Consider the following 27,993-nt stretch of genomic DNA (forward strand, 5'->3'; position numbering starts at 1 on the left):
TATAGGTTTAGCGTCTATCATATTAAATCTCTACAGGACCTTCTCAATAGAGGAATATCAACTTCCCAACTCCTTTCCGGACTACCAACAAATCCATTAAATTACACATGCAATGTATCAAAAAAAAATTGTAATGTTTCTTACATAATCTTTCATATTGTTGTCAACTAGTAATAGAAGCAAGTCGGTCCTCGCATATACAGTCAGACCTCTCTTTAATAGTATCCCTATATAACAGTCATTTACTATAAAAGCTAAGTTTTTCTTGAAATCGAGTTTTATATTATGTTATAATATATGCTTTCTATAATAGCACTTCACTATAGCAGCCAAAAAATATCGTAACATACGAGTTTGTTACAGAGAAGTTTGAATGTACAACAAAGCTAACTACAAAACAAATTAATAAGGCAAGTTTAAAAAACATACAATAGGTTTCGGAATTACGGACTTACTAATGATTATGTCTAAACTAGTTCAAGAGGTTTTAAACCTATGGTGGAGACTTACGAATGATTGTCTCCACTAGTTCAAGTTAGTGGTTGTAGACAAAGATTTTGACTCTTGAATCGCAAAGACAAGAAAATGGATGCGATGAACTCAAAAAATATGACAAACATCCTTTGTTACGTGTCAAGTAAAAATTAAAATCTAAGAGCTAATGCTTAATCTTTAAAAATTTGTAAATTATTGATCTTTATACACCTTTAATGAGAGGATTTTGATTTAACTCCAAGAAAAATGATTTTAAGTTTCGGTGAAGAAGAATCCTGATCTTGAGTTTGAATTACCAGCTAAACTTCTATTCTATAGAGTTTTCTCAAACTTGTCTGCAACTTCTTAGGTGTCCTTGCTAGTTTCTCTAGGACCCTATGACATATTCTTAATTTGTATAGGTTTTATATTTAATCCACATAAATGTTGTAGCCTATTTCGCAACCTTTATTCAATAGATGAATAACTTGTGTTGGTTTTAATTAATTGTAGAAGCGAATTACCAAAGGAGTCCGTAATTTGACTTGAAACAAGTTTAGTGTAACAATGACCATATGATAAATTTACTACACAACGCTGATACATTTACAAGGATAACGCATGTTTATTTAAGCAGTTGTGTAAAGCATAAACCCTTTTATATTAGTAAGCAACCACGTAGGTTGACTAAAAAATTGAACAGAGATGAAACGTAGTCATGGCGAAAAGTTATAATAATTTGTTCAAAGTATAAATATGAAAACTCAGTTACAAATAACAGTATGCAAGTGTCAAGAAACTAAATTTTCCATCTTCCAAAGAAGAAGAAGAAGAAGAAACTAAATTTTCATCGTCCAAATTCTTAAACCACAAAATGGGTGGATTACAAGCTGGTCCCGTATTTGGTCCCAAGAGGCTGAAACAAATTAGATTTGTATCCTACTGCTCAGTCAAAATTTTGTTTTATTTTGTTCCATAGTGACGTTTCTATTTCTGTGTAAATACAAGAACACAATTTACAACTTACAAAATCATTGCAGGCTGATTGCCTCTTCTCAAATACACTATAACCCGAGCTCTCAATCTTGTTAAAGCACTGTTATGTAGAATGGATGTCCCTGACATGTTCCCGACAAAGCTCTCGATTTGTCTCCATTGTTCCCTTGATAACTCGGGGATGAAAAACTCCAGTGCAACGAATAGTTTGATAGATCAAATGTGCCGGGTGAGAACACACAAATTTCAACAGGAATTTCCCTAAAAGATAACGGCTCGAGTGCAAAATGAGTGGAGCTTGAAGCTGACCAAATAAATGGTGGAACTGTGTCAGACGACGTTGGCTTCACGACTCGAGCTCCCAGGACATCGGATGTGATTTTGATGTCATTCGACAGTGACAAATCGTGCCAGCCTACTTCATTTCCAGGAGCTGCAGATGCATTGCCTGATGAGCTGAAGCTGACTGCAGAATCAGAGGGATTACAGCGAATGGACACAACATCATCAGAGGAATTATGGACAACTATTCTTAGTGTAATCGCACAGAAAGGTTCCTTAAAGTCATGTTTCACAGTTCGGGGGCCATCCATTGTCCACCATATTGGGCTACTGGTCCTGACACTGTAAGACGAAAAAACAAGATCATATCCATAAAAAGTGAGATACATGCATGCGTACATATATTTACCATTTCATCTCAGAACACTTGCCTGCAGTGACAACTGTGATGTGAGAAAATATTTGCACATTGATTCTCCTCACTTTGTGATCTAGATACCAATATAAAGTCTACTGTGTCTTCATGCTCCTAACCAATTCAATAAAAAGAAATGTTTAAGTACAGCGTTAAGGCATAGTAAGGGACTATACATCCACTTCCCGATCATAAATATAAAAGCCAAGTGAACTCAGAAATACAATAATAGGACAAATTTATTTCTCGGAACCACAGAGCAATCAGAAGTATCAATCATTCCAAGTTCCACCTGTCCATTTTGTACTCTAGCAGCTGTTTATAGTTCAACTACCACTACAAGCCCTAGAACCAGGAATATATACCACAGTGAAGGGCCAGGAAAGATGATGAAATAATTTATTCTTAATCAGTATTGATGACAATTTAAATACTTCCCCTAATTACTGAGGAACACAGCAAAATAATGAATGAACCTGATCCAACATTCTCTGATGTACTCTTTCATAATGGTGAAATTCTGACAAGGGAGAGTTGTATAGATCAAAAAGCATTTCACTGCCACGAAGCAAATTGACGTCTGCCTTCTCCAGAGGGCGAAGAGAAGAAACAGAGTCTTCATCAGTTACCGATCTACAATTCTGTTAGCAAAAATGAATTCCATTATATAAAGCAAAAGCAACTATTTGATAGGTTAAAAAAAAATTAATCCCAATATCAGATAGGGGATATATCTGGAAAGCTGAAGTTGGACTGCGTCAAATTAGTAAACAAACCAAGGAAATGCTCCATTTCTAACCTTGAGCTTGAAAAACCATGAAATTGCTTGACCAGCAAGTAGAGAATCTGAAGGGAGGACTTTGGTTGGTTCGAGCAATGATATCTCCCATTCATTTCCAACAGATGACAATTGGTGAACCTGAAAGCCTTTTGAGCTAGACCTATTGACAATATCCATTCGGACAAGGAACTCCCGCAGTCTAGATGGACGAGGACTGATTTGGGAAGAAACATCCAAAGATGGTAGTACCTATAAAATGATATATTAGATACTTCACACCAAGGAAAATATTCCAAATACTTGTAAGAGAATTTTGGAAAAGCATCTCATACTCCTGATCAATGCACACACCAGCTGAGAAGACTAAAAAAACAGTAAATCTAATAATACTTGCTCAGATTGTGATACTAGTCTCAACTGGCAACATTAGTAACAAATCTACACAATCAATATCTAGCAAATAACAGGTATCAACCTCTATATTGAAGTGCAAGCGTAAGGTACGATATGTCATAACACTTGATATGTCTCCCATCTCGTAGTATACTGCTAAATGTAAGGATATCTTTCCGGGAGCTGCAGCCCTAAGCCAGAGAGGCCATGAGATTGGAGCTCCATCTGCAATTGCTGTGTCCTAGAAAACAAAATAAAAGACATAAAAGATAGGGATCTGATCCCAGCTTAAAAAGTAGATGGCTGACATCTTTAGCCCACACTGACCTCAGGAAACAGAAAAATGCCATCTGTTACTTTATCAGTCTTTGACCTCAAGGAACTGTGTCTTGAATTTTTCCTTTCCAAGCAAGCAGGAAACTGAACTTCCAAATCTTTCTTGTGTCCAATTTGGAGAAATCTTGGTGGACTGACCTTCATCTTTAACTTCTGCCAGGACATTACAGCTATCATCATTAGAACTAGAAATTTTTCTAACCTCAATCCAATATGATGCTCCAAATTGATATTGCTAGTTTAACAACCATATATGCTAGTTCATCTTTCATGCAATAAAATGCATGTATACATTTAGAATACACAGGTGGCTTAATTTATATGTATCTAAAAACATTGATGTCGGTGACTATGCGTTAATTTGGTGAATCAGACCCTGTAACCTATTCGCTTGTAGTAGGGCAGATTCTTATTAAGACATATCAGGTGCTTAACCTAGAAATATATTAGGTGGTCACAATAGCAATTGAAGCTATGCAGTTTGGTAGATTAGCTGGTAACTCTGCTACTTGGCTTAGAAAATATATATTGTTAAATTTTATATGAAGGTGATGGCATCGAAGGAATTTTTTTTTTCCAAGAGTTGCTCTTCAGCTTCCTACTTCTTTAGCTGTAAATGCTGACAGTCTCTATGAACAAGAGAACCTCCCCTTACATTTCCAAACTTCACTGCCAGCCTTAGTTATAGTTTCAGTGATTCTGTATTTGGAAATTACTGTTTCGCGTAAAATATCCTCCAAGATAGAACAGCAAGGCAATGCATCTCTTCCAAATTTAATATAGGCCTCTGCTTCTGTGGAATCCTGCCTAATGAGCTTTCTTTGCCCAAATATTAGGGAAGGTCTGAAAACTGCCTTTTGAATCACGACCCATTTTCTGCCAATGCAACAGCACCAATTGCGCTGCTAAGATCAGCTAAGATAAGCCAATGTCTATTGAAGTGCAATCTACATCTTTATTAGTTGATCACACTTAAGGGAAAACAAAACATAGGCACATTTTCTGACATTCAGACATGAGGAAATGCTTTACATGCTGTAAAAGAAGAACCATACTTTAACCGGAATTTTAGATGAATTTTTCAACTCCAGAGTAATACACCGCAAATCCCCAACGAAAACTGTTTCGGGGAGGTGATGAATGACGCCCTCAAGCTTCGGTAGACTCTGCATACGGTCAAGTCATATAGAAATGTAAATGTGGCCATCCAAGTAAAAAAAATGCTAAAAGATATTAAACTGGCTGCATCACATGTAATAAAAGCGTAGACATCAAAGGAAGAAATCACCTTTATGACTAAGAACTTCAGGTTGTCGATTGTAGATCGTTTAGATTTCCTGTTTCCTTTCACAACTTTCTTTCTGACTAAGTCGGAATCAAAAGTACAAAATCCTGCCACAGAGCCTGACAGCTTCCATCTTATACCGACTATCCTTAGAGTACCTTCTGCTCTTGGAGTAACCGTTAGCTGTACCTGAAAGTTGAAACAGAAATATGATAATTAACATGACAGCGTGAACTATAACCACGGCACATCAGACCTGTGTTGTCAAAGGCTCATTTAAGGCGCGCTTAAGCCCTGAAGCTCAGAAAAGCTCAAGGAGGGCGCTTCGCCTCGCTTTAGTTGTGCTTCAGTGTAAGGCAAGGCGGTAAGGCATGCGCCTCATTGCCCATGAGTTCTCTCTTGAATCGAGCGGCACTAAACAACAACTATAATCAGAAATAAGTGTATTAGCTGCTAAGGGAAACATTATGAATGAATTTGTTACTTTGTTCTTGAATTACATATAAATTTTTATTTATTTCCAACATTGCGCCTTTTTTAACTAAAGCCCACACTTTAAGTGCACTTTGCGCTTAAAGCCCAAATAGACCTAGAGCGCTTTTTAGAGCTTTTCGCCTTTGACAACACTGCATCAAACTCATGCTGATACTGAAAGCAAGAAATGCGTATAAGATGCTGGAACAACAACATAGAATTGCACCCAAGGGTGCGGCCTAGTGATCAATGAAGTGGTAATAAAGGCTCTTGAGACCAGAGTTCAAATCCCAGCAAACACCAGGTGATTTTCTCCCATTTGCATATATCTTGGCGGCGCGTTTCCTGATACTTGATACTTGAACTAGGGGAGGTAACAAGTTACCCCTGGATTAGACAAAATGCGCATAACCTAACCCAGACATCACAGCTAACAAGAAAACAGTGATACTTCAATCAAAGAAATGTTATCCCCCTATCCATAAACCTAGATATCGCATAGTCATCTCCAAGAAATGATATATTCCTACATAGTACGTCTGTAATAACCCTATCCTGAGCATGTTTTATTAATACAAATGCCATAAAGGATATGTATGAAGTAGTTGTCACTAGCGTGAGAAGAGTTGGAGATATACAGAGGAGTTGTTGGTAACAGTGAGTCTATACCAGGAATCAGCATTGAGCCCCTTGTTTACCCTACTTATGGATGAACTAACTAATATCATACAAGATGAGGTTACATGGTGTATGCTACTTGCAGATGATATAATGTTAATTGACGAAACAAATGAGGGTGTCAACTAAAGGCTTGAACTATAGAGAAGCACTTTAGAGAATAAGAAATTTAGGATAAGTAGAAGTAAGACAAAATACATTCATTGCAAGTTTAGCTAGTAGGAGAACGGCAAAGTTGAGGTGAAACTAGACAGGATTGCGGTGTCAAAATGCAAACAATTTAGATATCTAGACTCATTATTTAGAGAGAATGAAATGATTGATGGATATGTTACTCATAGAATTAAATTTGGGGTGGCAAAAGTAGCCCAAATCTATTTGACCCACCCAACCCACCCAGGTTTTAATGGGTTGGGCATGAGCTACTTTAGTGATGGGCTAAGCTTGGGCACAATCCAACTATACCCATTTATTTTCAGTCGCCCAAATCAGCCCATGATTTTAGCCCTAACTGACCCATGAATAGCAATTGTCCTTCTAAGGATGTGTTTGGTATGAAGAAGAATATTTATTTTCTAGAAAACGAGTGATTTTATCACTTATTTTCTCATATTTGGTTGGTGAGTGGAAAATTTTTTCGAAAAATATTTTCTAGTGTTTGGTTAGAGAGTTGAAAATACTTTTTAGGAAAATAATTTTCTATGCTGCTCTCCTCAACCCCCCTCCACCCAAATCCCCATGTTTCATGTGTCCCCCTCCCTCTCCCCCTCTTCAAATATTTTTTAAGAAAATACTCATTTTATTGAAATTAAAAGAAAAATACTTTTTTACAACATGAAAGGAAAGTACTTTTTTGTTGAAATAAAAGAAAATATTTTTTCTACATCATTAAAAGAAAGTACTCATTTTGTGAAAAAGAAAATATTTGGCCAAAATATTTTTTCTACATCAGGAAAGAAAGTACTTATTTTGTTGAAATGAAAGAAAATATTTTTTCTACATCATAAAAAAAATATTCATTTTGTTGAAGTGAAAAAGAAAATATTCTATCTACAACATGAAAAGGAAGTACTCTACATAATATTTCTATTTAGGATGGGGATGGGAGTTTGGGGGTAGGGTGGGGGTTGGGGACTTGGGAAATAAAAGGTGGGGGTTGGGGTGGGTGGGAAGTTCTAATTATACTACTTTTTTATTATTCTGATCTTTGTTAGTATTATAAGATAAAGAACAATAAAGTTCTAAATCTAAATTGAGGAAAGAAATCATTAGGCAAGAATTGACATTTATTCCAAAACATAAGACAAGAAGCAACAGGAAAAAAGAAAAAACATCATAAACCATTCCAGAATGATATTAACGAAAAATAAAAATAAAAATCATTATTATATATGTGAGAATATTTCATATATGCTTCTTTAAAAGTTGAGAATATTGCAAAGATTTGGGTCAATTTGGGCGGGTTGGGTTACAACTCATTGTTTAGCCCATCTTAACCCAAGTGAACTTTGGGCAGGGTTGGGCAATAACCCATCTAATGAGTTAGATGAGTTAGCCCATCTTGACCAGCCCAAATAGCCCATTCGCCACCCCTAAATTAAACTGGATGGTTGAAATGGGGAAGTGTTGCCTAGGTGTTTTGTGATAGAGCCTACTGAAGCGAATGGTAAGTTCTACAGAACAGCAATAAGATCGGCAATATTATATGGTAGTGAACATATGGCCACTAAAAACCAGCATATCCACAAAATGAGTGTTATAGATATGGATGCTAAAATGGATGTGCGTCCATACAAGATTACATACCATTAAAAATGACTACATCTGCTAGGAGGTACAAGTAGCTACATCTGCTAGGAGGTACAAGTAGCACACATTGAGGATAAAAATAAGAGCAGGTCGCTTGAGATGGTTTCATGTCCTACATCGACCTCCAGATGCACTGATATGTAAGTGTTAAAATAGAATCCCCGATGCTCATGGATGTGTGTCCTACAGATGCCAATCGGGTAAATCTACGTGAGATGGATGTGCATCCTACAGATGCCAATCGGGTTGGGATCGGAATGCTGAAATTGAATCCGATGCTCATGGTTTCTAACTCTTGAGATGTGATTATCCACCAAAATATGAATATGATATTTGTTTTAGATTCAGAAATGAGTGACGGGAAAAAAATTTACTTTCATTACGGATTGTGACTAGTACAAGCATGTTTAAATTCTTGTCCCAACAGTCAAGGATGATTATTGGTTCAGTTTTCCACCTTAACGACAGAAAATAGGATTGATCAAATTCTATTGAGTCTAACTATAGTGATCATTTATCAACTTGCTCATTGGGTCAGTAGACTTACTCTTCACTTTCGTGTTTTACACACACAGATTTAGACCCACATATGAACAAGTAGCAGCTAGTGCTTCTAGCATCAGTGAGCCCCAATTCTTCATCGTGGGCACTAGAGTTAGCTGTTCTGTTTCTGTTCCAAACGCTTCGATTGTACAGAAATCTAGTGTAATGCTACATCTACTCACTAGTGGGTGTACTTGGGTTTAAATCGAAACGTGAGTTGTATATGTTAATTTTATGTTAATGCTTTATTACCAATATTGTGGATGGTAGCTACTTCAGTAGTTATGAGATACAGGGTTCGCCTGGTGGATTAGCCCACCGTGCCGGTCGCAGCCCTATAGAATTGGATCATGAACATCTAAATTAAAACTACTGCAAGTCCAGGGAGGAGACTTGTTTTCCCTCTAATACAAGATGTAAACCAAGATTTGTGTTTACCTATTACTCCCCCTGTCCCATTTTAGTTCCAGCTTTTTTTACCTGGGAGTCAAAGAAGTGATCTTTGATCAACATCTTTAAATATATTATGTTGTCATTTCCAAATAGGAAAAGTTTACAATTACAATTATTTTCATATGGCTTCTAAACACATAAATTATTGTCGAAAAATTTAACCCCAAATAGTTCGGAAATGAGCTGTAGTTAATTGTTTATTCTCAAGAAACAAATTAATCTATTTTTAGCAACAAATTAACTAATATCCAATATAAGACCGAAAAGCAAACAAACTGCGTGTAAATAGTGAAATGGGTCCAAAATTACGCAACGTAGAGAATATCACAAACAAAAGGGTTGGAAACTTTTCCCTGTTGTTTGGCATTTAAGTCTCCATTTGGCCCGCTTCAAACAAAATGATAAAAAGGGTTCAAAGCAATAGCATAGCTCTTTAATCTGTTTTTCCTCAGACTCCTTTCAAAAGAGAGGAACACCTGACTTGAGCAATACCACTCTAACAGGCTTGGCTGGAAGGGACTAGGGAGTATGGGAGCTTGTTTCTACCAACGACCGACTCCGGAACCTAAGCCTATAGGCTAGGCCTAGCCGAACTAATGATAGAGGCAAGACGACTTTCCAGCCAATTCCTGTAGAACATAATGAGACAGAGAATGTCTCTAAGTCTATTGAGGAAATGGAGATTGACATGACATCAACTGCGAATTCGGAAAAAACAATGCTTTCCAATCTAAAGATTCTTTAGCCCTCTTATAAATTTACATGGTCAAACAAAGTCACCCTCCCACAATCAACTCAGACACTTCGTAAACGATCATTTCCAATGTTTTAAAGGTGAAAATGAAAAAAGACGCAGCTGAATGCATAAATGCAGACCTTTCAACCTGTTAAGGTTTTTGTGCAATTGAAAGGTGATATGTCTTCTTTTTATTTTTTTTGGGAAATATTAGCAAAGACACATGATATTATACATTTAACTGCATAATTAACAATGATTTTGAAATTTAAAAGACTCTGGACAAAGGCTTTAGGTCAGCCCATAATAAGTGTCTTCAAAGAGAGAAAACTAATTATAATAGTGAAACCGCCGCTCCCATTTTCTCATTGACTTCAGTTCCCAGCAGTTGAGCAAACAGAGCATAACTCTCCGGCTTCCCCAACTCTATCTCAAATTTGTGCCCTTCTTTCCCCGCTCTCTTACACGTTTCTATCTTTTCCCTCCCTTTAATGCCTCCAGAAAATCCAACAACTCAATCTGCTATGGTTTCTTCACTGAAGTGTCCCAAGACGGACAATCCCATTACTAGAAAATGAACGTCAAAGTTTGATACTCACTTGCAAAAGAAGGTACAGATCTTTCCTCCCAACAAAGAAGGAGCAATGGCCACCAAAGAAACTACAGGCATCCTGCTAAGCATAACAGGTGCAACCTCAGCATAAAAGGAATAAACCATGGTAGACCTGTAATTTTCCACAAAACACCCTAGTGTGTCGAGTTATATAGTTGTATGAAATGGATTGTTTAAGGGCTTCCAAAGAGATCTATAAGGGTCTTGGGATACTTCCGCCTTTGCCTAAAGGTTTTGAGTTGGATGCTCAAATTCTATTGCATGGCATCATAGCCAACTTTTGGTTAGTCCATTCTCACTTATGTAAGTCCGCATCGAAGTTTACGTGTGTATGCCGAAATGAAGTTACACGTGCTGGAGGGGGTATATAAAGACCTTGGGTTACTCCACTTATTGCCTTAAGGTTTTGGGTTGAATACTCGAATTCTTTCAGACAAGTCATGGACAAAATGGCTAGTTTTTTTCAATGTTACTCGTATTCTGATTAAACCAATATCTACAGAAGAAAAACCTAAATCCTCAGTTCTTAAAGCATCATAAAACTAGATATATAGAAGTACTACACACACACACACACACACACACACACAGAGTTAGGGAAAGAGGCAATCAACATACAGCAAATTACTGCTTCCTTAGCATTAAAAATACGCAAATAGAACTGGTAGTTTAATGTAAGAATGAAAAGGAAGTACTCTGTGTGTAGCTAATGCCTTGTCTGTTTGACCAGCAAACAACAGAGAGCAAGGCAATGGGCAAGTCTAGTTTATGATTTAAGCAAAAAGATTGATGAGATAAGTTTTGTTAGTAGAAAACACAATAGTGAACCCTAATTTAATTGAAAAATCAGATAGAAAAGTATTTTGGTGCTATTTGCATCTGAAATCATAATCCCCGGACCTCTAAGCTTTGGACAATTTAACTGATTAGCCATGTAAAAGGTAATGGAGAGCTTCAACAGTGGAGGAAAGGATACAAAAGTGAAGATGTAGCACTTCCTTCCATCTACTTGAATTTTGCTGAGCCCCCAAATTTACAAGCTCCAGTCTTTCATAAATAATCTCAACTGCTAGACGGTGGATGTTTATTACGCCTATGTTACTACACTAGAAACAAAAAATTATGCCATCTTTACCAGTAACAGCTTAAGCACCCCTCCCAAGTAGAACAGGGAGGACAAGAAAAAGACAAAATAAAATCTACAAGCAGCCCGATAGACATGTTCAATTACTTGTCAAAAACTCACCAGTACTGTTTCATCTTCTCCTAAGGCAACGTCAGCCTCCGATAATGTAAATAAAGATGTATCAGAAGTAAAATTCCTGAAGCATCAAACAACATGAGCAGCATGATAAGCATGTGTAAAGGGATAAAATTCGCATCCAAAAATACATAATCGAGCTGGAAAGTCGAACTCTAGAAGTTTTTACATACTTACCCACTAGTGGCCGATTTGCTTGATGTCTCACCATTTTGATCACCAATTGAATTATTCGCATCTACATCGTTCCCAATAGAACTAACTGTAATTGGGGATATTGCAATAGTCGAATTAAGGGAGACGATATTTGTGAAGGAACAAACTGAAAAGGTTTGTTAATTTCATTGTCGGGTGGAAGGGAATGAAAATAAGTAATTTCTTCATCCCAAAACTCTTAAATTTATGCTTTTTGAAGGAAAATTTGACCACTGCTACAAAAAAATTACACAAAATATTTGGATATCTGAAAGCAACATGACAATTATTACAGGGGAAAATTATTTCTTTTTGACATATAAAGTTGTTAAGATTGTGGTCAAAATTCAATAAATTGGCTCTCAAAAGAAAAGGGTGAGAATTTTGGGCCAGACATGGAGTTGTAGAAAGAAGATAGCATTTTTCTTTTTCGACAATCAGAAAGAAGATGGCATTAAACTGCCTATTCTACTTACTAGGTTCAGATACTGCTGGAGAATGTTCACAAATTAGGGTAACACCAGATACTGAAACAGGTATTTGGAGTGGATTTTTGAATTCAATGGCTAACCCAATTGCCTCTGCAAAAATGAAGCAAGAATAACTCAGATAATTAGGAAATTAACAAGAAGGTAATGCAGAAAAGCAAAAAACCAATGTATGTATTGCTTGGAGAAAATCAAATTCGTAGATTTTAGGCTATTGCTAATCACCCTTACTTGTCTTGAACTTACCATTATGGCAACTACGAGTTTTACCCTCCAATACACAAATTAATTCCTATGGAATACCTATTGCTAATCCTCCACCTCCTTGTTCTTCTTCTGTACATGTTTTTTTTATCATCCTTACAAGAAAATTCCATAAATAAGAAAAATCAGACAGATCATAAGTCAGTCAAGAAATTCAGGGTATTAGATTTGATCTGGAAATTCCTGTTCAATTTTGATCCCATCTATAAATTCCAGACAATTTGACGAAATTATGCCTTTTAGATGCATTTTGCAGCCTTTCTTTTAATGACACAACAAACTCAACCATGGGTTAACAAAAGCTCATCAGCAAAAGACAGGAGTAAGACATTCAAATTTATCAATAATGAAATAGGATCTCACTTACCTCCAGCTACACAAATATTTGATTCTTTAAACTTCTTTGGCAAAATTTTAGATTGCAGTTCCAGCCAATTACTCTTACTTGACAATGTTGGAATCATGTCTTCCTCTAACGATCGCCACAGACTTTCTTTTACATGAATCTGAAGTTCCCCCCAAAAAACGGAGGAAGAACAACAACAAAGATGGTATCAGAAATTTTAAAGAACTAAAAAAATATATAAATACAAGTAAGAAAATACATAATTAAGTCCAATAACTTCGATTATGTTCAATACTTCAATTAACCCTATATATACCAGTAACAGACAACAGTCTGGCTGGAGTTGAAAAGATAAAAATACTGAACAAGAAAGACAAATAAAAAAAGTGAAGACCAGAGAAGTGTGTAATTGAGTCAAGGATTTGAAAATATGGTGTTGAACATTACGAGGTGGAATAATTGATTCAGAAGCAGGGGTTTTTCACGACATTCATGAGATGCACATCTGGAGTTGTTAATTGGGCAACTTTGAAGGCTAGAAGATTTACAGTAATTAACTGAGAAATTATACAGCGGAAAAAGCACACCCACGAAGTAATAACCAACAGCAAAAGGCAAAGAGAGGAAACCCAGCATTTGATCAAACGGTCACTATCAAAGAGATGAGCAATGATTCCTCAATCTTCACGAAGAAAACATTGAAGCAGAAGCAGTGATGAACACAAAGTAACACGTCCAATGAGGATACTAGGACACGGCATTACTAGAAAACAAAGATATTCCATGGGGCAAAACATTTTATTTTCTTTAACAATTGTAAGCAACAGGAATGTCCTAAACCAAATTAGAATATATTCCCTGGATACATAATGTTTTGGGCTTATACGTCTTAGATGCTATTATCGATTTACAACAGCAGGTTTAGAATAAATGTTGTTTTACGAACTTACCTCAGTAACTAGATGCTTGATCGTTTCATATCTTGGATAATACGATGAATAATATATTTTTTATGTTTTTCAATTTGAAAAAGTGGAAGGAAAAGACACTTCTTTTCCGGCGTAAATTAGCTCTCTGACGTCCTTCACAGAGTTTTTAATTTTAATCATCCTTTAGTGATTAATCTTAAAACTAATTCTGGTTCATTATGGGCGATAATAGGATTTACTTTGCAGCTGGAATCAAATCGTATGACATTACAAGACTCGAATCAAGAGCAGAAACTTGGTTTGAATGGGTGGAAAGGAGTCGAAATCTCATGCGCAGATCAACTTTTAGCTGGAAAACTATGGAGTGGTTGTGTTTTGTTCTTCAAGAGGCCTCAAAAGATGCTGGTACATTTGTAAGGAAATGGCAGCTAAAGGAGCAATATTCAGCATCTACAGTTCCAGGAAATACAACAAGTTTGGAAGATTTATAAGCATTGTTTCTGTCCAAGGCGATAACAGAGCAGTAACTATTATTCCAGAAGTTACATTTAATGCGGGATGGAATGAAATCGCATTTAAGATCAGGAACTTCATTAATGAAAAAAAAAAAGGCCTTATATTACAAATGGTCCCAAGAAGGCAGATCCAAAAATTCCCTATGCTTCGTCTGTTAAAGTCAGTGTTTTTGAGAGCGAAGCGCAAAAAAGTGACAGGGCTCGCCTCGCTTCAAAAGCGAAGTTGAAGTAAAGCGCAATTCTTAAAATACATATAATACATATAATACAACAACAACAACCCAGTGTTATAATAATATATATATATATATACATATAATAATTAATTTATAAACTGAAATACATATTAAAAAAATCAAATAAACTAAAATATAACACACACACACACACACACACACACTATATATATATATATATATATATATATATAATTAATTTTCTAAACGGAAACACATTTTACAATTAATCAAACTGAAAATATAACATATACATAATAATTAATTTATAAACTGAAATACATATTAAAAAAATCAAATAAACTAAATTATAACATATATAAAATAATTAATTTTATAAACTGAAATACACATTAGAAAATCAAATAAACTGAAAAATATAACACATATATATAATAAGTAATTTTATAAACTAAAATACATATTAAAATTAAGAAGAATAAAAGGGGGGGAAAAAAGAAAACAGCGACTGCCCTAGCTGTGCAGACGCTGACGTTGGACCAGAAAAAGTGAAAAAGAGAAGAGAAAGAAGGAAAAAGAAAGAAAAAAAAGGAGAATCTGGACAAGAAGAAGAAAGAAAGAAGAAAGAAAAAAATAAGGAGGAGAAGAAGAATTTACCTGGACTGAGAAATGGCAGAAACCCTGGTTTTGCGATGAAGAAGAGAGAAGGCGTCTGTTTACACTCTATTTTGTCGAGGATCTGTAATAGCGAGCTTAGGGGTCTGTTTTGTATACTTTACAAACAGACCCAATTTTTTTTTTTAAAAAGAAAAGGGCCCAGCTGCGATTTTTTAACAGAAGCGATCGTTTCACTCGCTTTGTCGCCTTGTCGCTTTTTTCACTAAAGCGTGCGCTTCACACGATTGTGTCGCCTCAGGCAGTAAAAAGTGATGCCCTGTCGCTTCGCGCTTAAAGCGACGAAGCGATCGCTTTTCCAAATACTGGTTAAAGTCAGCAAATGGCAGACAAAGGAGTGCGATGAAGTCCACATTACAAATGGTCCCAACAACAGAATATTAATTTCCGGTGGTGATATCAATACTGATGATGGTTTGCTGAGCAGATGCATTGTTGGAAGTTTTGAAGAGGGGTTGGACGAAAAACCAACTCTTGCTGATATTCGGCGGTGGTCCGTGAGCTCTTTGGAGTCGATGTTTATGAAATGGCTGGACCCAATTTTCTTTTCCAATTTCCGAACAAGCACATGGCAGAACACATCCTTAAAGGGGAATGGAGGTGGAAGCGAGCAAAAATCCATCTGGAATGGTGGTCCCCGACGGCCGGTGGTTGTTCTATCAATCAAAAAAGAGATTGGACATGGATTAGACCTATGGGTCTTCCAATGCATTTTTGGACTGAGAAAATTTTCAAAGCTATTGGAGATCTTTGTGGTGGCTGGTTGGAAACTGAGGAAGAGACCTCCTTAAAGAACCATCTCAAATGGGCAAGATTTAAAGTTAGAGGTGATGGGGAGAAAGCGTCGAAGGAAGTGGTAATAGTAGACAAGGGATTAACTTTTACTATACCGATTTGGTGTGAATCTCCGACGAGAGTGGCTGCGGGAGAAGATGACGATGGGAGAAGGAAGCAGAGTATTGATCGCTGGGTAATGAAACCCTACTTTGAAGGTATTAAAGAAGGGGATGGTCACGTGGGAACATCAAGAAACGTGCCCAGTCCAAAAACTGATAAATGGAAGGGGCACGTGTTGGTGTCTAGAGGGCTAATAATGTATTTAACTCAGGTTTTACACTGACCCATAAACCTACTTACCCCACAAAGGCTAGCTCTCAAAAGAAGCCTTTGGACTCTGTTTTAAGTGAGGAGGCTCAATTTCTAATTTCGGCCCAGTCCCTTATGCCCAATTGGAATAAAGTGGACCCATTAGTCGCGGAGATTGAAGCAAACTGTTTTATCCAGTTAATGTTGCTCAAGTTTCAGAAGAGAAAAAAAACAAAGAAAGAGAAAATTCTTTGTCTCTCCTGCAGGAGAGAGAACAACTGATGAACCAAGAAGATGGTGATAAATATGAAGATGCCATGACTAATATTGATGGTGAGGGTCTACAAACTGATGGGGTGGGAGGCAGCAAGGACATGCAGAAGATAGTACAAACTAAAGGTGGCTAACGGGCCGGGTTGGACCGGAACCGGACCGGCCCGGTTCATGGGGGCCGGGTGGGCTGGGTAGGGGGGTTAGGCCGGGGACGGAGGGGTTCGTTTGGGCAAGCGGTTAACCGGGCCCGGGTAACCCGGTTGGCATGAACAGTGCCCGAACCGGTTAACCCGGACCGGCCCGGACCGGTTAACTGTCAGAAAAAAAAAATTGTACTTTCCTGCAGAGTGGGGCCCACTATCCGTTGGAAAATCAGATTTTTCATCACATATCCGTTGGATATTTTTTTTTGTACTTTATATACTTATATGGAGATTGGAGATTGGAGAAACTGAAACCCCAAATTTATATGTTTCTATGAACAAGCTAAATGAATATTTACAACAACTATATAATTATTATGCAAATGAATGTGATAATGCTGCTCGTGCTTCTGGCAATGTTAATCCCGCTATGCAATGTAGCACTTCTGCTACTGTGGATGATGAAGAAGGCCTTGATAGTTTTAATATTTTTTCTACATTTTCTAACACTCAAACCAGTAGCAGGAATATTGATGAACTTCAATTCTACTTGCAAAAGCAAAAAGAGCCTCGCACAAAGGAATTTTGTAAAAACTACAATATGGTAAAAACTGCACAGGGCAATAGATGGACTAGGGGCTTCAATGTGGCATAGATCCAAACTGACAAGTTGGAGGTTGCTCATCTTCAATATGCAAATGATAACCTCATTTTCTGTGATGCAGATGAGAACCAAGTAAAGTATTTAAGAGTTTCTTATACTTTTTGAAGCTATTTATGGGCTTCATATTAATTGGAGAAAAAGTAAAAAAGTTCCAGTTAATGAAGTGCCTAAAATTCCGCTGCTGGCAAAGATTTTGGGAGGTGAAATTGGTACTATTCCAACCACGTATTTGGGGATGCCTTTGGGAGCAAAGAGCAAATCCAATGATATCTGGAATGGAGTCCCAGAAAGATGTGAGAAAAAGTTAGCAAGATGGAAATCAAATTACATTTCTATGGGTGGTAAATTGGTTCTCATTAACTCTGTGCTAGATGCTCTCCCTACATATATGTTGTCCTTATTTCCTATACCTGCAAATATAGAGAAAAGGCGGGACACCTGAAGAAGAAATTTCCCCTGGCATGAAAATAAAGAGAAGGGTTTTCATTTAGTTAAATGGAAAACTTTGACCTTCAGCAAAAAGAAGGGAGGTCTAGGGGTCAGGAACTTGAGAATGCAGAATAAAAGTCTTTTGATGAAGTGCCTTTGGAGGTTTACCAGGGAGGAACAAGCTTTGTGGGGCAAGTTGATAAAGGCTAAATATGGAAAAGGAAGGATTTTGGATGACTAAACAGGTGAACAATGCTTATGGTACCAGCTTGTGGAGAACTAGAAGGAACCTGTGACCAAATTTTGCTAACAAGCTGAAATTCAATGCAAGGGATGGCAGGAAAACTATTTTTTGGGAAGACAACTGGTTGAGAATTGGTTGTCTTAAGAATCTTTTTCCAGACATTTATGCTCTGAATCAACAACATAGAGCTACAGTATATGAACTTTGGAGGGCACAGGCATGGAATCTCACATTCAGAAGATCTTTATATGATTGGGAGTTGCCTAGAATTACAGTTTTCTTTAACACTCTGGAGCTATGCAAAGGACTGCAGAAGGGAGAAGATACACTTGGCTGGAATCAAAATAGCAGCGGGAAGTACACAGTCAGTTCAGCCTATAAGTACCTAAACCAGGATGGAGGACAAGTCAATTTATGGCCTTGGAAACACATTTGGAGGGTTAAGATACCATATAAAGTGGCGTGTTTTTCTTGGTTATAATTAGAGAAGCTGTTTTAACACATGACAATTTGAGGAGAAGGGGAATACCAATTTGCTCGAGGTGCTACTTATGTGGTCAAGAGATAGAGACAATCAGCCATCTGTTTCTACATTGTAGAGTAACTAGTCAGTTGTGGGATTTATTCATCAACCTCAGGGGTATTAGGTGGTCAATGCCACGAAGAACATCTGAACTCTTGTCATGCTGGAATGTAGGGGGGAAGTGTACTACTTCAAACAAAGACAGATGGAAAATTGTCCCGGCAACTATTTGGTGGACAGTATGAAAAGAGAGGAATTCAAGATGCTTTGAGGATACAATTAGCTCTACTCAGAAAATTAAGATGAATTGTATTCTTCTTTTTTGTTTTTGGTGTAAAGCAGAGTACAGTAATGAATTTAGAGTCAATTTTACAAGTCCTAGACTCCTTGTAAGAAGTGCAAAGATTGTAATAATGAGCCTTGTAGGTTTTTGTAAACTTATCTTTTGGCTTCCAGCACAAGCTTTGTGCTGAAGATTGATTATTGATTATTATACTAATACATGTTACATTGTCAAAAAAAAATTGAAAAAGTGGAAAAGAACATTAGTTGATACATATCGGCAACAAATCTACTATAGAGCGTTACAGGCAAGTCGAATACAAAGACAAATCACAAGTTTGCCAACTAATCAAGTTAAAACATGAAATCATTCATGCGCACAATTTTTGGAGAAAGGATTTGTGACAAAAAGCAGGACAGTAACCGTGACCATCAGAAGAAACAATTAATGAACTCTGGGCAGATATAGAATTAGGTAAAGGATTTCAAGATTAAAATGTTACAGTTTATTACATTAACGAGACTCTGCAACGTTAGCCCAGACTTGCAAAAATGTTTTCAGTGTATTCTCTACCAGTAGAAGGCGTTTGATTTAGTGATAGAGAACTCGAGCTTTCAGAAAAGGGATGAGCGCTTGGTTACCTTCCAGAGTACGGCAGCCAAGACCCCAAATCGATTACCTCCTTCTTAGGAGGTGTGATAAAGGTCTGTACACTGACTGTAAGGTTATCCCGAGTGAGAACCTCGCGACCCAACATAGGATTTTGGTGATGGACTTGGACATCGTGATGATGAGGAAAAAGAGGGTTGGGTGGGGTCGTTTGAAGATCAAGTGGTGAGTCTTGACTTGACTAAGGACAAGGCTCAGGAGTTGCAGGAGAAGATGCTGGTTGTAGGGGCTTGGAGGAGTAGTGGGGACATGAGTGGTATGTGGACGTGGACGGCTAACTGCATTAGGGAGGCTGCGAGAGAGGTGTTAGGGGTCTCGAAGGGTTACGCCGGCGGCCACAAAGGGGACTGGTGGTGGAATGAGGAGGTCCAAAGGAAAGTAGAAGCTAATAAAACGGCACATTTGAAGCTTGTAGATAGCACGAACGACGAGGAGAAGAGGACCAACAAAGAAGAATATAAGAAGGCAAAAAAGGAGGCGAAGCTAGCGGTCACAGAGGTTAAGACTGCGGCATTTGCTCATTTGTATGAAGAGCTGAGGGACAAAGGCACAGACAAAAAATGTTTCGGCTGGCCAAGGTGAGAGAAAGGAAGGCTCGTGATTTGGATCAAGTGAGGTGCATCAAAGACGAGGAAGGAAGAGTTTTAATGGAAGAGGCATAAATCAAGCGAAGGTGGCAGACTTCCATGAACTCTTGAATGAAGAGGGGGATAGGAACATTGTGTTGGGCGATTTGGAGCACTCCAAGAGTCATTGTGACTTTAGGTATTGTAGGCGCTTTAGTTTGGAGGAGGTCGTGGGGTTGTGCGTAAGATGAGCAAGGGCAGAACGACCGGGCCATATGAGATTCCGGTTGAATTCTGGAGGTATGCAGGTAGGGTTGTCTTGGAGTGGCTGACTAGGCTATTTAACGTTATTTTTAGGACAAAAAAGATGTCCGAAGAGTGGAGGTGGAGTACGATGATCCCGTTGTACAAGAACAAAGGTAATCCAAAATTGTAACAACTATAGGGGTATCAAGTTGCTCAACCATACTATGAAAGTTTGGGAGAGGGTGGTGGAAGCGAGGGTTAGGAGGACTGTGTCTATTTCCGAGAATCAGTTTGGCTTCATGCCAGGATGTTCGACTACAGAAGCCATCCATCTTGTTAGGAGGTTGGTGGAACAGTACAAGGATAGGAAAAAGGTATTTGCATATGGTGTTTATTGACCTAGAGAAAGCGTATGACAAGGTCCCTCAGGAGGTCGTTTGGAGATGCTTGGAGGCTAAAAGTGTTCTTGTAAAGTACGTTAGAGTGATTAAGGACATGTATATGGAGCTAAGACTCGGGTGAGGACAATGGGAGGAGACTCGAAACATTTTTCGGTTGGGCTAGGGTTACATCAAGGATCTGCATTCTGCCCGTTCTTATTTGCCTTGGCGATGGATGCACTAACGCGTCATATTCAAAGGGAGGTGCCATGGTGTATATTATTCGCTGAGGATATAGTACTGATTGATGACACGTGAGGCGGTGTCAACGATAAGTTGGAGGTTTGGAGACAGACCTTAGAGTCTAAAGGTTTCGAGTTGAGCATGACGAAGACAGAATACTTAGAGTGCAAGTTCAGCAGCGTGACGAGGGGAGAGGAAATAGACGTGATGCTTGACTCGCAAGTCATCCCCAAGAGAGGTAGTTTCAAGTACAGTCAACCTCTTTATAACAGCCTCGTTTGTTCAGATATTTTTTGTATACACCTATAACAGCATTTGACGTTTAAATATTTTTTGGCCGTTATAGATAAAAAATTATCCAAATATCAATTATTATTATTTTCTAATATTACATATAAAAAATAAGAAAATTATTCAAATTTAAAATCTCAAAAGATATGCGTATTTCACTAGTTAAATATTGAAGAAGGCTAACATATTATTAATAAATTCATAACTAAATGATAAAGATTTAAACTCTAAGGCACACGTTTAAAGCTACTTAGAAAAATAAATTCTTTCAAGATTAATGGAAGAACTTTGTAATTGTGGCTTGTTTCGTAGATTTCATTCTCTTACTAGCGATATAACGCTTGAATTGGCGAAGATTCGTGTCTAAATTTTCAGCAAAAAGGTATCCAATAGCTTTCACTTGAAGACAATCTAAGAGCTTAAAAGTCAAATCTTCGACGTAAATATTTTTTGGCATTTGTCCAATGGAAAAGATATCATGTGCAAATCTTCAAACCTTATGTCTTATGCAAAATAGAAACTTTGTGCAATGAAAAAGATTGTTTGCATATTTTTAGAATTATTATTAATAACCTTAAAGATTCGATATGGCTGTTATAGAGGGGTAGTTTTACAAAGAGCACTCTGCTATAAACATGGTTTTTGCTATAAAGGTAAAAACCTGTTATAGAGAGGTAAAATATAACTTAAAAAATTGATTCTGAGGAAAACTTGGCTTTTATAGTGAATGGTCATTATATAAGGATGTTGTCATAGAGAGGTTTGACTATATCTTGGGTCAATTATCCAAGGGAACGGTGAGATTGACAAGGATATCACACACCGTATAGGGGCGGGGTGAATGAAATGGAGGTTAGCATCTGACGTCCTGTGTGATGAGAATGTGCCACCAAAACTTAAAGGTCAGTTCTACAAGGCGGTGGTTAGACCGACTATGTTATGGGGTCTGACCAGTCAAAGAACTCCCATATCCAGAAGATGAACGTAGCTGAGATGAAGATGTTGTGATAGATGTACGGGCACACTAGGTTGGATAGGATTAGGAATGAGAAAATTTGGAAGAAGGTGGACGAGGCCCCAATAGAGGTTAGGATGCAAGAAGTGAGGCTTAGATGGTTCGGGCAAGTGAAAAGGAGAAGCTTAGATGCCCCAGTGAGGAGGTGTGAACGGTTGGCTCTGGCGGGTATGAGAAGAGGTAGAGGGCGGCCTAAGAAGTATTGGAAAGAGGTGATCAGGCAGGACATGGCGTGACTTCAGCTTACCGGAGACATGTCCCTTGATAGGAGGGTATGGAGGTCGAGGATTACGGTAGAAGGGTATTAGGACTTAATGTGTTTCTTTGGTCCATTCCAGGTTTATTAGAGTTAGTCTACTAGTACCTTGTCGTTGTTCTTAGAATGCTAGTATTAGAGTTGTCTTTGTACTATCTTCTGCTTCGGTTTTCTAGTACCTTCATTGTTACTACTTGTTGCTATTGTTATTGCTATTGCTTTCTTCTTTCTATTTTGTCCGGTTCATCCATTGTTGGTATCATTTTCCTGGCCTTGTTGATATTTGCTTGTTTCTATCCTTCCTCTCGAGCCGAGGGTCTTTCGAAAACAGCCTCTCTACCTTCCCAGGGTAGGGGTAAGGTCTGCGGACACATTACCCTCCCCAAGACCCCACTTGTGCGATCCCACTGGGTTTGTTGTTGTTTGTTGTTGTTATTGTTGTATTCTCTGACAGTAACATGAATGCAAGAATATGAGGAAGAACACAGTGGATCAATGGCCGGAAACTAAGGGTAAACACATAATCAAGGGCAGACAAAAGGCAACAGTAATGAAAGACACCATTGAATGGGAAGGCTAGGCAAGCATGATTAAGTAGCGGCAAAAATTTACATCACTCACCAACTATAATTTAAACCTGATGAAGGAACAAGTCAAAAGGCCTTGGGCATGGATTCCAGAACAGAGTAACAAGTCAAAAGGCCTTGGGCATTTAACAAATTCCACAAAACAAAAGAACGGAAAGAAAAGGAAACGACAAACAAAGAGAAAAACTAGAAGATAGAGAAAGTTCTAATTAGCTTACAGCTGCTTGGGATGCATAGGTACGATGATCCTCGTAAACCACTTTGATTGAAGGGATGTTGATTACCGGTAACTGAAGCTTTGGAACCTCATATGTTCTGCCTGTTTGCTTCAGAATATTACAAAATAAAAGAATAAACAAGGACAACTTAGCTTTCGGATCAAGAATGATAATGACTAAAAATTGGCAACACAACTAGATGAGAGGAAAAAACCAATCTCAACAAAACTAGATGAGAGAAAAAACAGAACATATGTTAAACTCAGTGCATGTTTCACACATTTGTCGACTAATCCATAAATAATTCAAATTAAACAGAAATGGCTGTTACAAACCAAGATTAACTGAAGTCAAAATCAAAATAGAGCTATGAATTTATATTAAGAGAACTATTCCACATGTCAAATTTTTTTCTCAGTGTACTTATCTAAATAATATGATCAGATTATTAAGATACATATCCCAACTGAGAAAGAAAAACTCAACATTGTGGATACTTATCTAGATAATTAAAAACATAAGTCAAGAAAATTGTCTCGGGCAATGCTGAAGCTAATAAATACTAGCACACCAAATTATCTTCGGCAATCTTTAGCAATTACCATTTTTTTAAAGCCAACAGTGGGCTAAATTAAACTGCTCAGTTTAAATCTAGAAGCATCACATCCTGCAATCAAAGAATTTTTTTTCCTCCCGGTTTGTGAATTACTATATAAAGTCACTAGCATCTAACTTCCATTGGATGTTAAATATAAATTTCATCTGAATTCTGTTTCTAAGTCCTGATTGTTCAAAAGATTAGAGTCAGTACACGGCAATTTAATCTCCGCAAGGAAAGTAAGCAACCAGTACACCTGTAAATCCAGAACTCCATGACCTTTTAACTGGTGACCTAATGATTCTGTGATATATAACCAGTTTGACTGTATAGAATAATATTTATCAACAAATGCACTAACAACATTGTTTTGAAGTTGACAAACTTTCCAGGAACCAACCAGGTGGGGAGTTCATCGGTAAGACAGAGGCTGTAAGAAACAGGAGAATATCAGGACGCAAAACTAGTGCTTACCTGAATTATCTGAAAGAAATCCTTTAGGAATAACTCCTGTGTCGTCTTAGATTGATGACCACAAGCTAGAACCTCCAACATATTTTTAACAGCAACATCAAAGATCCCCAAGAAACCATACCACCTGAATAAAATGACCACCTTATTACATTGCCCCCTATTTCCCTAATGTTATTTAACTATCTTTAATGATTGTAACAAGTAACAGTGGAGGGAGGAGATCTTTTGCTAGATTAGTACAAGGATATGCCATAACCAAAGGCAATTAGAGAGTTAGAGGAAGAAGGACATCAACAAGTAGCCGTGGGGACAATGGTTTCAACTGCTTTTCTGAGCAGTTTATCTGTAGACAGGACTATTACAATCCAAGTACGATTTTGCAAAAATAAGGAGGTTGTTAATAACTTACTTCCCTATGTGGAAATGAACATGGTCTCTAATGTGCCTCCATGTAGTTCCTTCAAAAACAGAAAGGGCGCCTTTGTATGTTCGAATTGCATGTTTTATCTGATAATGGAGACAGAAGAACTAGTTATACTCTAGATCACAGCAACTTTTTGAAAATGGTAACAAGAAGATCACAGCATTTTAAGCAGCTATATGCATGATTGGGTGAGAACAATTACCTGATCACATTTTTTATACAGGTCCCCAGAAAGAACAAGATGAAACCCGTACTTGCGCAACATGGGGGGAGTGGAAAACAAGTAACAATAGGATGCTTGCTCGAGCATTACTGCTGAATGGAGGGGTTCCTAAAGAATAAACCTCTTCAGAACAGGAAATAAAGATTGTCATCCACCAAAATGTCAAAAATTGGGCATTACCTCACCAGAGATACGGAAGTATACACTGGCAGCCTCCTTATACTGATCTCTGCCCTTCAACATCTCTACCCACCATAGACCACAACGTGTAGCATTTCTCTGACCCGATGATCCGATTTTCTGCAAAGAAATTATGTGTCATCGATCTACCAAAACCATACAAAACCTTAGATCATATTATACCAATCATATAAGGCCAATAATAAGCCAAAAAGTACAAAAGAAGCAGCAACAATAATAGAAAAACACTTAATCCAAAATATCATTACCTAAATAAACTACAAAGAGTCCAATAAAACTTACTTTTGTCAGAAGTTGTTACGTCACTTAAAGAGCCTAACACGCAGACCTTATGAAAAATAGGTTTCTAAACAATTAGTGGCAGTGAATACTACCATCTTTTCCTTGATTTTCAAAAAATTACTTTTATACCCAGAAATATTAAAAATCGTTAAATACATTCTCTTCCTTTTTTCTTTTTTTCAGTGGTCGCTGGTGAAGAAACTAAAAAGACAACTGAAGTAAAAGTGACAGACCAGAGTATAGTTGATATAACTGACACAGAAGAGGGATGCGTACATACTAAATATGTGGTAAATGCATTCTCCATGCAATATTCACCATCCTTTCTCGACTGATCCAACATGAAGTAGGTCAGTCCCATCATTTCCTGCAATATGAAAAGAATGAGTAGAAAAACGTTAAGGGCAAGATGCATCAAGAAAAGCTTGTAATCACAAAATTCGATTTGATATCTGTTTTAGGCATTGTTATTGAAAGCCCTCGCATCATCCTTTAAAGTAATGCAAAGGGAGAGGTTACTGCTTCATGGGCGAAGCCAAGCGCTTTTAAAAAGTGTACGCTTAAAACAAGGACACCAAGGTGATCCTAACAAGAAGAGTTGATTCTTTGAATCTCAACTTTGAGGAATTGGATTAATATCAGCATTCTCGTAAAGTGGATGTTAAAATTATCTATTTTCTTTGCAATTTGATCATTATAATACTCTATCCGTACATTTTTGGTATTTTTAAAATTTTCTGTAATTTGTGCGCTTCGTTTCTTGCTTTTCGCTTCAAGCCCCATGGGCCTTGTTGCTTTTATTTGTGCTTCTTACCTCTAAAAACATGGTTGTAGGTGAGAACACAATGGAAAGGTTATAAAACCAAACAAAGAATTAAACAGAAATCTATCATGCATGTCCTTCCTATTATTCCAGTTGATTATAGATGTATGCATATCTGTATCTATATTACATTAAAAGTATGAATCCCTAAATTAAAAGAGTTAAATTACTTTAATGCCCTTCTTAAGTCTAAAACTACCCTACTTAAAAAAAGAAACTAACTCTTGGAAAAGGGAAAACAAAATAATGCATGCAGAAGAGTTGCCACTCTTTCAAAACCAACAGCAGCATTACTTAATTAGGCGACAAGCTTTGGCAATATCAATTTATTCACAAGGAAGACAAACATGGCTTCTTTCTTCTACACGCTTTTTTCGATCAATGCTTCATCGCTTTTCATCATTGTGCTTCCACAAAGAAATTTCATGTTGCCAATTCACTCAGTAAGCCAATCTCTTATCTTTGTACAGCTTCTATAAAATATATGTTAATCGAATTTCTGTACAGCTTCAATAAAATATTATTTTTATTCAACAACATTTCTTTATATGTCCGTCGTGGTAAAAAAAGGAAGCTATGGTTTCTTAAAGACAAAGCAGAAACTTTAAGACGTGAAACATTTGCCAGTCGACATTGCACATATTCACATTTAAAGTGTGTTTTTGAAGTATCTAAAATAAGGAAACAGTCAAGTTGAATATTTCATATATTAGAAGAACTATTGTCGTTCGAACAATACTTTTGTTGAATTGAGGTTTATGTTCAACACAATATTAACGACATATATACAACACATAATGGTAAAACAAAAAATGAACTTAAACAAGTGAAAAAGAAAAAACAAGTGAGAAGAAAAGGAGAGAGGACACTATGTTGAAGACAAGCATGACTCCAAAGAGGAAGGTAGTCTGGAAGTTCAAAATTTGGTCTTTCACATGAATTTTCCAGAGTCTAGCTCGAAGAACAGGGGGAAATCCGATGCAGCAGTTATCAATGAAGGTTAATATTATTTCACAGAATGTTAGGGGATTGAATCGTAGGGATTAAAGAAGAGTTGTTAAATTGCTAACTGAGAAGTGGAAGGCGGATATATGTATATTGTTTACAAGAATCCAAGCTGGAAGGGGATGTACAGGGATTTGTGAAACAACTATGGTCAAATAGATGGGTTAAATTTGGGTGTTTGGAGGCCAGTGGGAATAGGGGAGGAATTCTAGTGATGTGGGATAGTAGGGTATGGAGAGGGAAAGTGATTAATGTAGGCTACACGATTACTTGCAAGTTTGATTCTGTGGTGCAAAAATTTTGATGGCATAAGACTGGGGTATATGGGTCTCATTGCAGAATCGAGAGAAGGAATGTTTGGTGGGAACTAGCTTGCATCCAGAGGAGCCTGTGAAGGTCCATGGGTTATTTGTGGGGACTTTAATGTAACAAGATTCATGGAGGAGAGGAGGGATTGTTATAGGGTAACAAGAGCTATGAGGGATTTCACTAAGTTCATTGAGGACTTAGAACTCTATGATCCCCCACTTCTAGGGGGAATCAAAACTTGGAGCAAGAGAGAAAATTCACGTACTTCCTCAAGGATTGACAAATTTTTGTTCTCTTTTGAGTGGGAAGATAAAAGTAGTTGAAATGAGGATGCTGAGATGGATGTGTGGGTACACCAGGAAAGACACGATTAGGAACGAAGTTATTAGGGACATGATGG

At 37.4% G+C, this 27,993-nt stretch overlaps 1 protein-coding gene across 5 annotated transcripts in view; it reads right to left on the bottom strand.

Annotated features, from left to right (window-relative positions):
• Positions 1–1,203: 1,203 nt before the first annotated feature.
• Positions 1,204–27,993, bottom strand: part of LOC104240097 (uncharacterized) — a 46,508-nt gene continuing 19,718 nt past the window's right edge. For 4 of the 5 annotated variants that reach the window (XM_009794876.2, XM_009794878.2, XM_070156976.1 and 1 more), the window contains 18 exons: positions 25,737–25,823; positions 25,154–25,273; positions 24,953–25,081; positions 24,736–24,833; positions 24,327–24,450; positions 23,255–23,362; positions 12,844–12,982; positions 12,201–12,305; positions 11,707–11,791; positions 11,515–11,590; positions 4,966–5,151; positions 4,733–4,843; positions 3,669–3,830; positions 3,424–3,582; positions 2,967–3,197; positions 2,644–2,808; positions 2,184–2,281; positions 1,204–2,094 (listed from right to left, as the gene is read on the bottom strand). In XM_009794876.2, coding sequence (XP_009793178.1) covers positions 1,563–2,094; positions 2,184–2,281; positions 2,644–2,808; positions 2,967–3,197; positions 3,424–3,582; positions 3,669–3,830; positions 4,733–4,843; positions 4,966–5,151; positions 11,515–11,590; positions 11,707–11,791; positions 12,201–12,305; positions 12,844–12,982; positions 23,255–23,362; positions 24,327–24,450; positions 24,736–24,833; positions 24,953–25,081; positions 25,154–25,273; positions 25,737–25,823 — 2,715 coding nt within the window. In that variant the 3' untranslated portion in view covers positions 1,204–1,562. The remainder of the gene's footprint in view (positions 2,095–2,183; positions 2,282–2,643; positions 2,809–2,966; positions 3,198–3,423; positions 3,583–3,668; positions 3,831–4,732; positions 4,844–4,965; positions 5,152–11,514; positions 11,591–11,706; positions 11,792–12,200; positions 12,306–12,843; positions 12,983–23,254; positions 23,363–24,326; positions 24,451–24,735; positions 24,834–24,952; positions 25,082–25,153; positions 25,274–25,736; positions 25,824–27,993) is intronic. The other variant, XM_009794877.2, reaches the window with a different exon arrangement.

The sequence above is a fragment of the Nicotiana sylvestris genome, chromosome 9 (genome assembly GCF_000393655.2).
Source record: "Nicotiana sylvestris chromosome 9, ASM39365v2, whole genome shotgun sequence".
In the NCBI taxonomy this organism is placed as follows: Eukaryota; Viridiplantae; Streptophyta; class Magnoliopsida; order Solanales; family Solanaceae; genus Nicotiana; species Nicotiana sylvestris.